The 13,905-nt window shown below is 38.2% G+C and overlaps 1 protein-coding gene across 8 annotated transcripts in view; it reads right to left on the bottom strand.

Annotated features, from left to right (window-relative positions):
• CEP70 (centrosomal protein 70) overlaps positions 1–13,905 on the bottom strand; it is a 41,682-nt gene continuing 27,777 nt past the window's right edge. For 2 of the 8 annotated variants that reach the window (XM_084901782.1, XM_084901783.1), the window contains 6 exons: positions 13,008–13,178; positions 6,839–6,985; positions 6,161–6,329; positions 5,294–5,408; positions 4,020–4,099; positions 1–1,482 (listed from right to left, as the gene is read on the bottom strand). In XM_084901782.1, the coding sequence (XP_084757908.1) occupies positions 1,421–1,482; positions 4,020–4,099; positions 5,294–5,408; positions 6,161–6,329; positions 6,839–6,985; positions 13,008–13,178 (744 nt within the window). In that variant the 3' untranslated portion in view covers positions 1–1,420. The remainder of the gene's footprint in view (positions 1,483–4,019; positions 4,100–5,293; positions 5,409–6,160; positions 6,330–6,838; positions 6,986–13,007; positions 13,179–13,905) is intronic. The other 6 variants (XM_084901780.1, XM_084901781.1, XM_084901777.1 and 3 more) reach the window with 3 other exon arrangements.

Genomic DNA, 13,905 nt, shown 5'->3' with positions numbered 1-13,905 from the left:
AGCAATTTCTTGGAATAATCTAATCAACTCAGCATATTTACATTATTAAATATCCAAATACATACATAAACACACATATACATACACATATACGTGTGTGTGTGTGTGTGTGTGTGTGTATTTTTTTAAGTTTTTATTGACTTGAGAGAAGAATCGATCAGTTGTCACTTGTACACACTCCAACTGGGGATAGAACCTGCAACCAGAATCAAACCCACCATTTTTTGGTGTACAGGACAACACTCCAACCAACTGAGCTATACTGGCCAGATCCCAAATATTTTTTTCTATCTAACCCTCTGATACAGGCTCACAAATTATGGGCTATTGTTTGAAAATATAATTGCAGACTAATAAAACAATTTTAAATCTAGAAAGAACTATGTCTAATCCCTAAAGTCACAACACCAAGGATCTGTATGCATATCTACTGACATTCCTCTCTCCACTCTAGCCTGCTGCTTCCTGGAAATTCTTTATAAAGTTCTACACAACAACAAACAAGAATAACTAAGTAGTCTTCCTAGGTCTACTACTTATGAAAGTGAGGGGGCAGGGGGTACAGGGCTGTGGTAGGGGAAGCAGTAGTAACCCAAAGTGGCTTGTACTCATAGATGTGAAGCAGAACACTAGTCCTTTAAGAAAATAAAGACTTGAATATTGAGAATAAAGAATAAGTAGACGGCATCCAAGGGTGAACTTGCTGCCCAAGGAAGTGAATATGACTAATAAGAGAATATGACTCATTATTTGTGAGTGATACAAATAAGTCACTGAGGACGCTTATGTTTGAAAATTCTTCATAAAAATTTTATTTAAGTTCTCATGCCCTTATAAAAAGTACATTACATCAAGATTGCAAAAAAAAGGACACTTCTTTATGAGAAACTTTTATCTACTCATCTATGTTACCTCATAATTTATTTTCTATCCTAATACATTTCCTCCTTCTTCCTTTTCTTACTCTTGCTTTGAAAGGATAAGTGCCATGAGGGATATCTTAACAGGTGCCATTTTCTTGCTAGGAAAGCAATATCTTCCTACTGGACGTAGAGCCATTGCATTCTTTGTTCCCAGAACCAGAAAGGTCACTAAACCCTGAACTTAAATGTGACCTTTCTATTATTTTCAAACTCTCCCTGAGTTTCTCTTTTACTTACACACTATACTCTAAATATTGAATTTTAAGCACTCAATATTGCTTGAGAAATGATTAAAGGGTCTAAAGTTAACTGACTACTTTAACTTAACTGTTTTCTACATAAGAATCTCAAAGTTAAAAAATATATATATAAGGACCTAAGAAGGGAATGAATTCTGAAGGTAAATACTTTTTATAACTGGTCTCAAAGATAAGATCAATCCTACAAAATAATTAGAATGTCAAGAATGCAATTTACACAGTAAAAATGATTTGTTTTCAGTATGAAAGTACTTTTAATTTCTTTACTGCAGGTACAATGGCATCCAAGTTATCAATTTCTGTAATAAAAAACACACAAGAATGATAAAAGAGTAGCATTGTCTAGTGATAGGCTCAGATGAAATGAGAATCCCTATGCAAAGGCAAACATCAAACACAAAAGCAACAACACTGGTGCTTTCATGTACATGACATTTTTCTCCAATAGTGATGATGAGAATATCACTAATGCAGACACAGATGCTTCACAGGGCATCTTGTTTGTAAAAGCTACTCCCTACCTATAAGCATTCACTGACTTAAATTCATTAGCAGTATGCTCTTATTCCTAGATCTTTCTGGCCACATTATGATATGATGTTACTGCCTCTTTAAGTCTGTATGATTACGTGGGTGAGCCTACATGGTGAAACCCCAGGTAGAGGCCTTTTCTCTCCTGGTCCCTAAGGATTTCTTTGCATGGAACATAGTCCTGTCCTTAATTCTCTTGGAAAGATTTCTCATTAGTAGGATCACTCTGAAGTCTACTTCTTAGGATGAAATGTAATAAAAGATGTGAAGCTTCCCAAAGTACAAATATTAGATGTAATGTATTAGAGGTTAGCCTGCTCCAGCTTCCCAGATAAATCAGTTCATGTTTTTCTCCACCAGCTTCTTTCTGAATCTGATTTTTCTTCCCAAAACTATCTTTTCCCAATGAGCCCAAGTCAGAACTCTGAAAGCTCCTGGTTACTGAGGAAGCACAGACCTTTCTCCGATTATCTAAACTCCATGCCCTCACCGGTTTGGCTCAGTGGATAGTGTGTCAGCCTGTGGACTGAAGGGTCCTGGGTTTGATTCTGGTCAAGGGTACATACCTCGGTTGCAGGTTCCCTGATTGGGGTGTGTGCAGGAGGCAACCAATCAATGTGTCTCTCTCACATTGATGTATCTTTCTCTCTATCTCCCTTACACTCTCTCTAAAAATCAATGAAAAAACATCCTCAACTGATGATTAACAAAAAATTTTTTAAAAATTAAAAAAAAAAGTCCCGCCGAAACCGGTTTGGCTCAGTGGATAGAGCGTCGGCCTGCAGACTAAAAGGTCCCAGGTTCGATTCCGGTCAAGGGCATGTACCTTGGTTGCGGGCACATCCCCAGTAGGGGGTGTGCAAGAGGCAGCTGAACGATGATTCTCTCTCATCGATGTTTCTAACTCTCTATCCCTCTCTCTTCCTCTCTGTAAAAAAATCAATAAAATATATTTAAAAAATAAAATAAAATAAAGTCCAGCCCTACTTAAAGTAAGCCCCACTGGCAGGTTCTCTAGATTCTTACCACTTTTTCTAGATTATTCTGCTAGGCCGCTGTTCATAAATCTTACATAAAACATGCTTCCTTAGTATCCACCTTCCTCCCTCAATGTTTAGCTGGATTTTGGTGGTTCTTTCTTTTGTTTAAACACATGACCCCATGTTATTTAAGCTTCTGACTTCAGTCAGAATACTTGTCTGGATCCAATTACAAAGCATCAAGATATAAGAAAGGAAAAAATACAAGCAAATTTACAACATAGAATTTGGTTCACACATTATATCCTGATAAGGTACAAGAGCAAGCCGTTATCTAACCCATTATGAAATCACACCTATTTTCTCACTAAATGAGAAATCTACCTGATAAATGATAAGAATCTTGGCTAATATGAGAATTTTCTCAGCTTATATGAAATTAGGAAGAAAGACCTCCATATCTGATATTCAGTACATCACTCGGTAGTTATAGATGCTTACTATGACATCTAGTAATAAAAAAAGTCATGCTTCCCAAAATAGATTTTAACTTTCCCAATGTTATATATAATATTTAATTCCAGAATTGCAACTGTGACTAAAATGCAGACTTCATCTGCAGGGAGACCTGGCTTCTTAAAGCAAATGATCTCACATGAACCATGCTAACATCTGAGAGGAAATTGTACAGAAGGATTCTGAAATAAGTGTTACCAGCACATCTATTAAAATATCTATTAATAATGAGAACTTCACTATTTAAGTTATGCAGAAGCAGGTAAAGTCTTATTATTCTATACTGGGGATCAAACCCACAACCTGAGTACTATGTGCCCTGACCAGAAATCGAACCCACCACCTTTTGGTGAATGGGACACTGCTCCACCCAACTGAGCCACACCAGCAGGGATAATTTGTATATTTAAAAAACACAGTAGACAGGTACTATCTTTTAAAAGGAGCAAGAAAAGGAGGAGGAAAAGAAAAAAACACTATTCAAGGTCATAAATTCTATCAAGGTTTCTCACTGGGAAATCACAGAGCCAGGGCCCAGCCAGAGTAAATGCCATTTCTCATCTCCAGGTCCCAGGACAAAGGCAGCCCCTGCTCCGTAAAGGGTATGTGCTTCTCTGTTCTGTAGACTAATCCCAATCACCTCCAGCTGCGAGTTAGGAGTGTTCGCAGGACTGCTCATGGTTTCCAGAGACTTTCTACCAAACTCTCCAGGTAAAAACACTAATTCAGAGACTAAGGACAACGGTCTTCACTCAAACCCACTGACATCTTGAGACTTGAAATTTAAACACCATTAACAGAGAGCTTACCTAAGATTTCAAGTAGATCATTAGTGAATGCCTGAAAAGCTGGAAAAAATTCCTCGTGTTCTTGCAATTTGATGATAATGCTTTATAAAAAAAAAATTAAAAAAAGGACAGTTTACACTGAATTTCCAACTTAAAGTTCTTGCATCTGATTAAACATAGAACATTTTCAAAATAGAAACTGTCCTAATTTAAATATAAATTTAATAATTTACTGTAATACTTTCTTTTGAGCTCTTTGTTCATCAAACATCAGTTTTCTAAACTATATATATACCTTATTATCAGTGTAAATATCTATTCTAAGGTTAAATTTAGGTAAATTCATATAAAGTTTCCCTACCATTTAGCTCAAGAATTCTTGAGAGACCATGTTCTATAATATATTTTAAAAAAATAATTGGCTTTTATATCTAGTGTTCTCTTAAACATTAAATATTAGTAGCCAGTACTAGTAAAATGGTGGGAAGGGAAAAAAGACCAGTAGTGAGATAAATGTTCCTTTTAAAAGCATTAAGTAGCCCAGCTGGTGTGGCTCAGTGGTTAAGTGTTGTCCTACGAACCAGGAGATCACGGTTCAATTCCTGGGCAAGGCTCATGCCCTAGTTGTGGGCTTGGTCCAGGTCCCTGGTAGGGACGTGCAGGAGGCAGCCGATCAGTGATTCACTCTCATCATTGATGTTTCTGTCTCTCTCTCCCTCTCCCTTCCTTTATGAAATCAATAAAAATATATTTAAAAATAAAAGCATTAAGTACCAGAAAAGTAAAGTGTCAGGTTAGGTAAAGGTTCTTCTTAAAAAATTTATAGAGCATATGGGATATGTTTCCCTTACAATATGTTGCAATATAAAATTTCTGTGGGGGGTGGGGAGAAAGGATTTATAACAGAGATGCCTAGCTTTAAAAAAAACACACCCATAACATTTTATCTTCTAATCAAATATGTAGTATACTAAAAATAGAACTTGTTTATATATTCTAAACTCACAGGAAGTTGCCAACATATTATTTCTCCTGGGAACAGGCTTATAGCAATAATGCTGGATTATGTAAACATATCCACCCTATGTAAGCCTATAGGCTTTACAATCTATTTTTATCTTGTAAATACTTGACATTCTCTCCACCCCTAACGTGTAAGATTATTTTAGATTGTCAAGTTATTTAAAGGATGCTATTCCAAACAGGAAAGATAAAAAACTTATAAAGTTTGAGTCTTTAATTTCACCACTCCAAGCATTCTTGATGATATTTTGCAAGATTTTAAAAACAAATACCTCTGGAGGTCTTCAGGTCCCAACACCTGCATAACCTGTTCATTCATATCCTCATTAATCAACCTACACAATTTTCCAACTGTGCTTACCAGCACACACAATGAGGATGAACTATCTGCAAAAGAAATAAAAGAATAATGTATTTTAAGCTAAGATTTGGAAACAGCCTAAATGCCCATCAGCAGATGATTGGATTAGAAAATTGTAGTACATCTACACAAGGGAATACTATGCTGCTGTAAAAAAGAAGGAATTCTTACCATTTGCAACATGGATGGTACTAGAGAGCATTATGCTAAGCGAAATAAGCCAGTCAGAGAAAGATAAATACCACATGATCTCACTCATTTGTGTAATATAAACAGTATTATAAACTGATGAACAAAAATAGATCCAGAGGCAAAGAAGCATCCAACAGATGTTAAACTACACTGGGAAGGCAGGGGAGGATTGGGAGGGGGGATGTGGGGGGGAGGTGGTGGTGGTGGTGGTTAAGAGATCAACTGAAGGACTTGTATGCATGCATATAAGCATAACCAATGGACACAAGACACGGGGGGGGGGGGGGGGGGGGGGGAAGGGGGGCGCGGTGAAGGCATGTGCCAGGGGTAAGGGAGGCCAGGGGCAGGTCAATGGGGAAAAAGGAGACACATGTACTACTATTTGTAATACTTTAAATAATAAAATAAAATTTTAAAAAGAATAAGGTATTTTAAAAGAATTCTCAAAATCATTAATTTATCAGACCAATTATCCTCAATTATCCCTCACTTAGCCTCAATTTTTTTACTTTAAACTTTTTTACCTACTTTTTGTTGATTACAAATAATTCTTAAATGGGGACCCAAAATGACAAAGGGTCATTACCTAATCCTAAGAGTTCTTGGAGGTTTCTCACAGCACTGTTCAGTTCTCCAAGCCTAGTATAAACTTCATTCATTCGGGGATAGACTCCATTTAAAGTAGGCACATCAAATAATTTTTGGAAATGACAAACAATAGCTTTCAAAGTTTTAAAGTTTGGTATGTTGCTGTCCTGTCCAAAAAAGGGAGAAAAAGAAAGTTCACATGTTAAAAATAATCCCCAATCTTTAAAAAAATAAAAACTTTAAAAAGAGAAACAGAGTCCTAGTAGACTATCAATATCCATATTGTTACCAATTTTAAGTTAAGATTACATCTTCCTATATAATAAAAGGCTAATATGCAAATTGACCAAACTGTGGAATGACGTCGCTATGATGCACATGGATCACCAGGGGGCAGATGCTCAATGCAGGAGCTGTCCCCTGGCTGGGCTCAAGGCTGGTGAGCATACAGGTAGTGCTCTGCGGCAGCACTAAGATGTCCAACTGTAGGCTCAGGATTAGAAAATTGTAGTACATCTACACGAGGGAATACTATGCTGCTGTAAAAATACTATGCTGCTGTCAATTGGGCATCCCCCAAGGGCTCCCGGACTAGGCGAAGGACCCGCCTCCAAGTGCACAAATTTTGTGCACCAGGCCACTAGTTAAAATATAAACATTTACATAGTAGTATTACCTTTTCCTTATTTTCAATTTCTTCCAATATGGTATCTACCATAAACAACAGGTGTTCAACTCTGATACCTTCCTTTTCATCCGGCTTCTTTAAATTATGCCAAGGCACCAATTCTGCAGATAGTCTTTTCAAGGACTTATACAAATCCTTTATAACAAAAGAAATAACAAGGTATCATTGATTTAAAAATAAGTTTCCATAAATATACTAATAAAATGTAATTATGTTTCAATGTCTTTTTAAAATCAGGATTTATACTAGGATCTACTAAGTACATTATTATCAGTATTTTTTTTTATGAAAAAATATATTTTATTGATTTTTTACAGAGAGGAAGAGAGAGGGATAGAGAGCCAGAAACATCGATGAGAGAGAATCATCAATCAGCTGCCTCCTGCATACCCCCCACTGGGGATGTGCCCGCAACCATGTACATGCCCTTGACCGGAATCGAACCCAGGACCCTTCAGTCCGCAGGCCGACGCTGTATCCATTGAGCCAAACCGGTTTTGACTATTATCAGTATTTTTTTAATATATTTTTTTATTGATTTTTTACAGAGAGGAAGGGAGAGAGAGCGAGCTAGAAACGTCGATGAGAGAGAAACACCGACCAGCTGCCTCTTGCACACCCCCTATCAGGGATGTGCCCGCAACCAATGTACATGCCCCTGACCAGAATCGAACCTGGGACCTTTTAGTCCCCAGACCGATGCTCTACCACTGAGCCAAACCGGTTTCAGCTATTATCAGTATTTTTTTAAATACCATTACCAGTTTAGAGAAACCTGTTAAAATAGTTTTCTCCAGGTAAATATAGGCCTTACATAAAACATTCCATATTAACATATATATAATTGCTTGAAATTGGATGTTTTAAACAATTATATATTATTTTATTATCAGCTTATATAATTTAAATTGGTTTATTGATGGATAAAAAATAAGTTTGTTCTTTATATCTTGGCCTGGAACTTTTTATAACAAACTTATAAAGATGTAATTCACACAACATAAAATTCACCCTCTTTAAGTATATAACTAAGTATTTTAATATGTTTACAGAGATGTGCAGACATTATTTAATTTCTGAGCATTATCATCAACACAAAAATAAACCTGCACCTACTTAAAGTCATTCCCCATTCTGCCCTGACCCAAGATCCTGGGTAACTACTGATCTTTCTTTTTCTATGGATTTGTCTATTCTGGGCATTTCACATAAAGTGGAATCATATAATAAATGGCCTTTTGTGACTGGCCTCTTTCATTTAGGATAATATTTTCCAGCTTCATCCGTATTATAGCATATATCTCCAAGCAGGTTTTAATTTGAAAGGATGCCTAAATTAATTGTACTTAATCTTGATGATGGCCTACTTAGTTCTCCTGGTCTAGACATGTTGTCCTAGTCTATTTTAAACTGCATAGGGGCAAGGCTACTGAAAGTTTAGAACTTCAAGATTGTTCAACTGAAAAATATTTACTAAACATCCATATGTGCATGGCACAGTACTTTGCCCTTCAGAACAATGCTGTCCAAAAGAAATGTGAGTCATAGTAATTTTATTTTATTTATTTATTTTTTTCAAAAAACAAAAGAGCCTTTTATTCCATGCTAGCACGGGCTCTGTCCCACTTACACCAACAGCGGTGTGGCGGAAGAGAGTGAGCTTCAACAGATCAAAGGGTTTTATAGTGGTGGTGATGTCACTGCTTTGGCTGACGCCGATTGGTTGGGTGAGGGCTAGGATCCAGTTACAAAATGGAGGATCAGGAGTTAGCCCCGGCCTGCCCTTTCAGTCCCCCCTTGTCATATGTGCATGAGTCAAATTATTGACTCATCCCACTTCCTTTAAGGGCATTTGCTTTTGAGTCATAGTAATTTTAAATTGTCTAGTAGCCACACTTTAAAAAGAGAAACACGTGACATTAACTTTAATGATTTATTTTATTTAACCCAATATATCTGAACTTTTATGATTTAATATTTAATATTATTTTTTCCACACTAAGTGTTCTAAATAGAGTATTTTATACTTACAGCACATCTCAATTGGAACTAGCCACATTTCAATAAAGCTACACGTGGCAGGTGGTTACTGTATTAGTGCAATTTCAGAATACAGAAAGTATACAGGACATTTTCCCCCCAACTCTTTTAGTCCTCCACTTATTTAACACTTTTCAATTAATGCCCAGACTTCTTTAACCTTTCATTTGATAAGAAGGTAATTACCTATTTTAGCAATTCAAGGCAATACATTCAGTGTCAAATGAATGTTTTAAACACTAGGTGACACCAGAATTTTTTTAAAAGTCCAAAAGTTGCAGCATAATGATACTTTCATTAACCAACGTTCCATCAACAAGATGTAGTCATAAACAAATGGCCTATGGTGCAAACCACACCAATTATAAATTTCTGCTTGAGAATAAAAGTCTTAGCAAGATTAAGGGGGTGGGGGAGAGAAGATGTCTGATGTACTTAGCAGTGCAGGATGGCTGTAGTGGTCCATCAAGTAAGCCCCAAAAAACCTAAAAGAGGGTCTTCTAGATTCTCCACATTGCTCAGCTAAGGGATGTAGAAGTACAGGTCATGTCCGACTTTGGACGGCTGGCCTCTGGAGCACTAGGGGATGGGAAGCCACAGCACACCACAGCATTGGGCTGGGAAAGCTACAGAGTCTGTAGCTCAACTTTCTGGGAAATGTGGGTGGTGGGAAAGACAATAGGAAGGAGACAGCTAGCTAGCTAGCTCCACGCGTTTTCCATCTTTCTCTTTTATGCCAAGTCTAACTTGAGAAATAAACTAATCTGGGAAAATGGCTGTCCCAAACTCAGAGGCTGCTACATTTAGAAAAACCTCTCATATGAAGAGACCTCAAAGAACCTCACGTACTTGCTCAATTTGGATCCCGATTCTGCAGCATAAGGTAAATATCTGATGCACGGCCCCCAATCTCTGAGTTATTTCAGTGGCAAAGTCACTAAATTCCTGTTGGGGGGTCCTTAGGATATTCTAATTATAAAACTAATTCTCCTCTCCTTCTAGTGAGAAAAATATACAGTAGCAAGAACTCACCACCACCACTGTAAAGCTTTTCTTGGGGGCTCCTTCCTCCTCCAGAATCTGGAGTACAAATTATTTGCATCCTCCACTTGGCACTTCATGGCCTATCTGTTTTCATTTCTTCCTATGGTAAATTTTATTTCATATATTTTAGCATGTTTTCTCTCTCCAATTAATCTGAATCTATGTTCATATTTTCTGATACCTCCCACAATGAACACAGTAAATAACCAGTGACTATACATTTATTTGATTCTTCCTTTGCCTCCTTTCTCTCTTTCTCTTCTAATCTTTCCCTTGTCTTGGGAAGGCTAGGGCTTTTTTTTTAGCCCATCTGCCCTGAGAAGGAGAAAAGTGAAATCAGCACTATTCTCTTCTATTGGAAGAATCCCCTGACAAGCAATAATTTGGAAAATGCCATGATTTACATAATTAATCACTAATTATTCCACTCTCTTCTAAGATATAAACTGGAGAACTCAAGCCTATAAAATAGGTATATTAATCCAACACTGTCACTCAATTAAAAAATTTTTATTTTTATTTTATAGCTCTATCTGAGCCCTAGTTAAAATGGGAAGAAAAAATTAGACTGAAAAGTGAAGATTCTTTTGTCAGTTACAGGTGTGCTTTCATTAAAAACTTTTTAAATTCAGGCCTATCTTCTCTATTTTGTTGCCTTGGACTATGCTATTCTGATTCATTTTCTTTTGACAAATATTGAATATTGATTATATATCAGGAGATTCCTTGGAACACATCAGAGGACAAAGACAAAACCCCTGGAACTTACACATTCTTACACGTATCTTTGGCAACCTTTATGCTTCCTATGATAAGGCTTCTATTGATAAATACTATTACTGAATCACACCTTCATGAACAGAGGAATGCTATATATATTAGTTACTGAAAAATATAAAATTTAAAGGGTACAGCCCTAACTTGGTTTGGCTCGGTGGATAGAGTTTTGGCCTGTGGACTGAAGGGTCCCCAGTTTGATTCCGGTCAAGGGCACATGCACGGTTTGCATGCTCCATCCCCAGTGCGGGGTGTGCAGGAGGCGGCTGATCAATGATTCTCTCATTGATGTTTCTATCTCTCTCCCTCTCCCTTCCTCTTTGAAATTAATAAAATATATGTATGTATACATATATACACATATCCTACCTAATAAAAGAGTAATATGCAAAGTACCCTCACTCCGCTACGCCCACCAGCCAATCAAAGCAAGTATGCAAATAAACCCAAACAAAATGGCTACAACCACAGACAACAGGAGGGAGGCTTGGGTTTCCCAGGCAACGTAGGAAGCCAAGCTTTCCACCTGCCCTTGCCAGCCTAAGCTTCCACACAAGGCCACAAAGTTTCAATTATAGAAGGTAAACAAATCCAAACAGAAATGGCTGCCGGCCATGGAGCGAGCATGAGGCTTGGCTCTGCTCCAGGCTACAAAGTTTCAATTGTAGAAGGTAAATAAATTCAGAATACCAGAGCCTCCACTTGGGTCACCAGGGGACATGGCTAGCCTGCAAACCACCACAGGCCCCTGGCTCAAGCCACCCTACACCCAGATCCGGGACACCCTTCAGGGAAAACCAACTGGCCCCCACCCATGCACCAGGCCTCTATCCTATCTAATAAACGAGTAATATGCAGATTGACCATCACTCCAACACACAATAGCTGCCCCCATGTGGTCAAAGATGGCTGTCCCCATGTGGACACAAGATGGCCACCACAAGATGGCCAGCAGGGGAGGACAGCTGGGAGGCACCAGGCCTGCAAGAGAGGGCAGTTGGAGGAGATCAACCCTGCAGGGGAAAGCAGTTAGGAGTGACCAGGCCGGCAGAGGAGGGAAGTTGGGGGCAAACAGGCTGGCAGGGGAGCAGTTAAGACATTAATCAGGCTGGCATGGGAGTGGTTAGGGGGTAATCAGGCTGGCAGGCAGAAGCAGTTAGGGGCAATCAGGAAGGCAGGCAGACGAGCAGTTGGGAGCCAGCAGTCCTGGATTGTGAGAGGGATGTCCGATTGCCAGTTTAGGGTCTAAATGGGCAGTTGGACATCCCTCTGGGGGTCCCAGATTGGAGAGGGTGCAGGCTGGGCTGAGGGACACCCCCCACCCCCATCTGCTCTGTGCACGAATCTCGTGCACCGGGCCTCTAGTGTGTGTGTGTGTGTGTGTGTGTGTGTGTGTGTGTGTATGTGTTTAAAAAATAAAAATTTAATGGGTACAGAAATTAAATACTATGACTTTAGCAATTCACCTTTCAGTGAGCTACTCAACAAAATCTGGAAAAACCTGAAGTTAATAAAAAATATATAACAACTGTATAAAGTGAAGAAAATTTCATCTCCCATGGATAAAAAGAATAAGTAATAGTAGTACTGGCTAACTATCTGACCAAAATCTGCTCCACAGAATAGACAGACATGGAGATAAGCTTTAAAAGAAAAAATAATTTTAAATATGAAAAGAAAAGAAACATTCCCAATTAAAATGAAATGAAGGATAAAACACTACATTTGAAGAGAAATAAGGGTGAGGAAAATCTGTATCATGGAGATAACAAAAAGAGGGAGATGAAAGTAGAACAGGGAAGCACCTAGAAGTCAAAGTGGATCTACTATCGATTTCTAACAAAGCAATGAGCCTAAAAAATGTCTTGTTTGGTAGAATCTTATAGGAGGCAGCTTATAGTAATGACAACATCAAATAGATAGTACTTAAAACAGATATGTAAGTAGCAAGATTAACACTTAATAAGATAAGGCCAAAACCGGTTTGGCTCAGTGGATAGAGCGTCGGCCTGCGGACTGAAGGGTCCCAGGTTTGATTCCAGTCAAGGGCATGTACCTTGGTTGCAGGCACATCCCCAGTGGGGAGTGTGCAGGAGGCAGCTGATCAATGTTTCTAACTTTCTTTCCCTCTCTCTTCCTCTCTGTTAAAAAATCAATAAAATATATATTTAAAAAAAACACTTAATAAGATAAGCCATTTTAGCTTTACAGTTAAAACAAATTAAGCCTCGCCTATTAATCACATCCACAATTCCAATAGGTTTTCTAAGCATGTAAAAACTATTCAGCCCCTTACCTTCAGGGAAGTCAGTTGATCTGCCCACATTTCTAGGATAGGAACAAGATGCTCAAATTCACAATCTTGACCAAAATCTTTATTAAAATGTTGGACTCCTCCTTTGCTCTGTTTATAAAGTATTACTGGAGCTCTTGGGTTGTGAATAATTGAGTTGATGCTACTCAGTACCTTAAAAAAAAAAAAAAGAATGTCTTTAATTGAAATGTTTACCATAGTCCTTTAAAAGTGACATAAGTAAAAGGAGTGCTTTATATGTCAATGTAACTTCATTTTCAAAGTTAGTTTTAGGCATTAAGAAGGTCTTTAATAAGACTGACACTTGTCATGTTTTAAAAGTACAATAGTTTCATCAATATGATTAAACATAAGTTCTAATGAGAACCACAGATTTCACACAAAAACTAAAATATATTAACTGATGTAGACTTGAAAGTAGTTATGACCTATTATAATCCACATAGAGAAGAATTATCATCCAAATATCCTTAGCTAGAGTCCCATATTTCCCTATTCCTCACTTCTTATATTATATTAAAGCTAATTTGGATATTAAATGGGAGCATTTCCTGATGTTTCACAGCTTGCGCTGAAGTTCTGAATAAGGACAATCCTATATAATAAAGAGGTAATATGCAAAATGACCATCACTCCAACACATAAGATGGCCACTGCCATGTGGTCAAAGATGGCTGCCCCCATATGGATATAAAATGGATGCCACAAGAAGACCGGCAGGGGAGGGTAGTTATGGGGGACCCAGGCATGCAGGGGAGGGCAGATGGGGGCAACAAGGCCAACAGGGGAGGGCAGTTAGGGGCAACCAGGCTGGCAAGGGAGGGTAGTTAGGGGTGACTGGGCCAGCAGGGGAGGACAGTTGGGGGTGATCAGGCCTATA

The sequence above is a fragment of the Pipistrellus hanaki genome, assembly GCF_964339955.1.
Source record: "Pipistrellus hanaki genome assembly, chromosome: 13".
NCBI lineage: Eukaryota > Metazoa > Chordata > Mammalia > Chiroptera > Vespertilionidae > Pipistrellus > Pipistrellus hanaki.
Note: the sequence above shows the minus strand (reverse complement) of the source record. Positions and strands in the feature narration are given on the sequence as shown.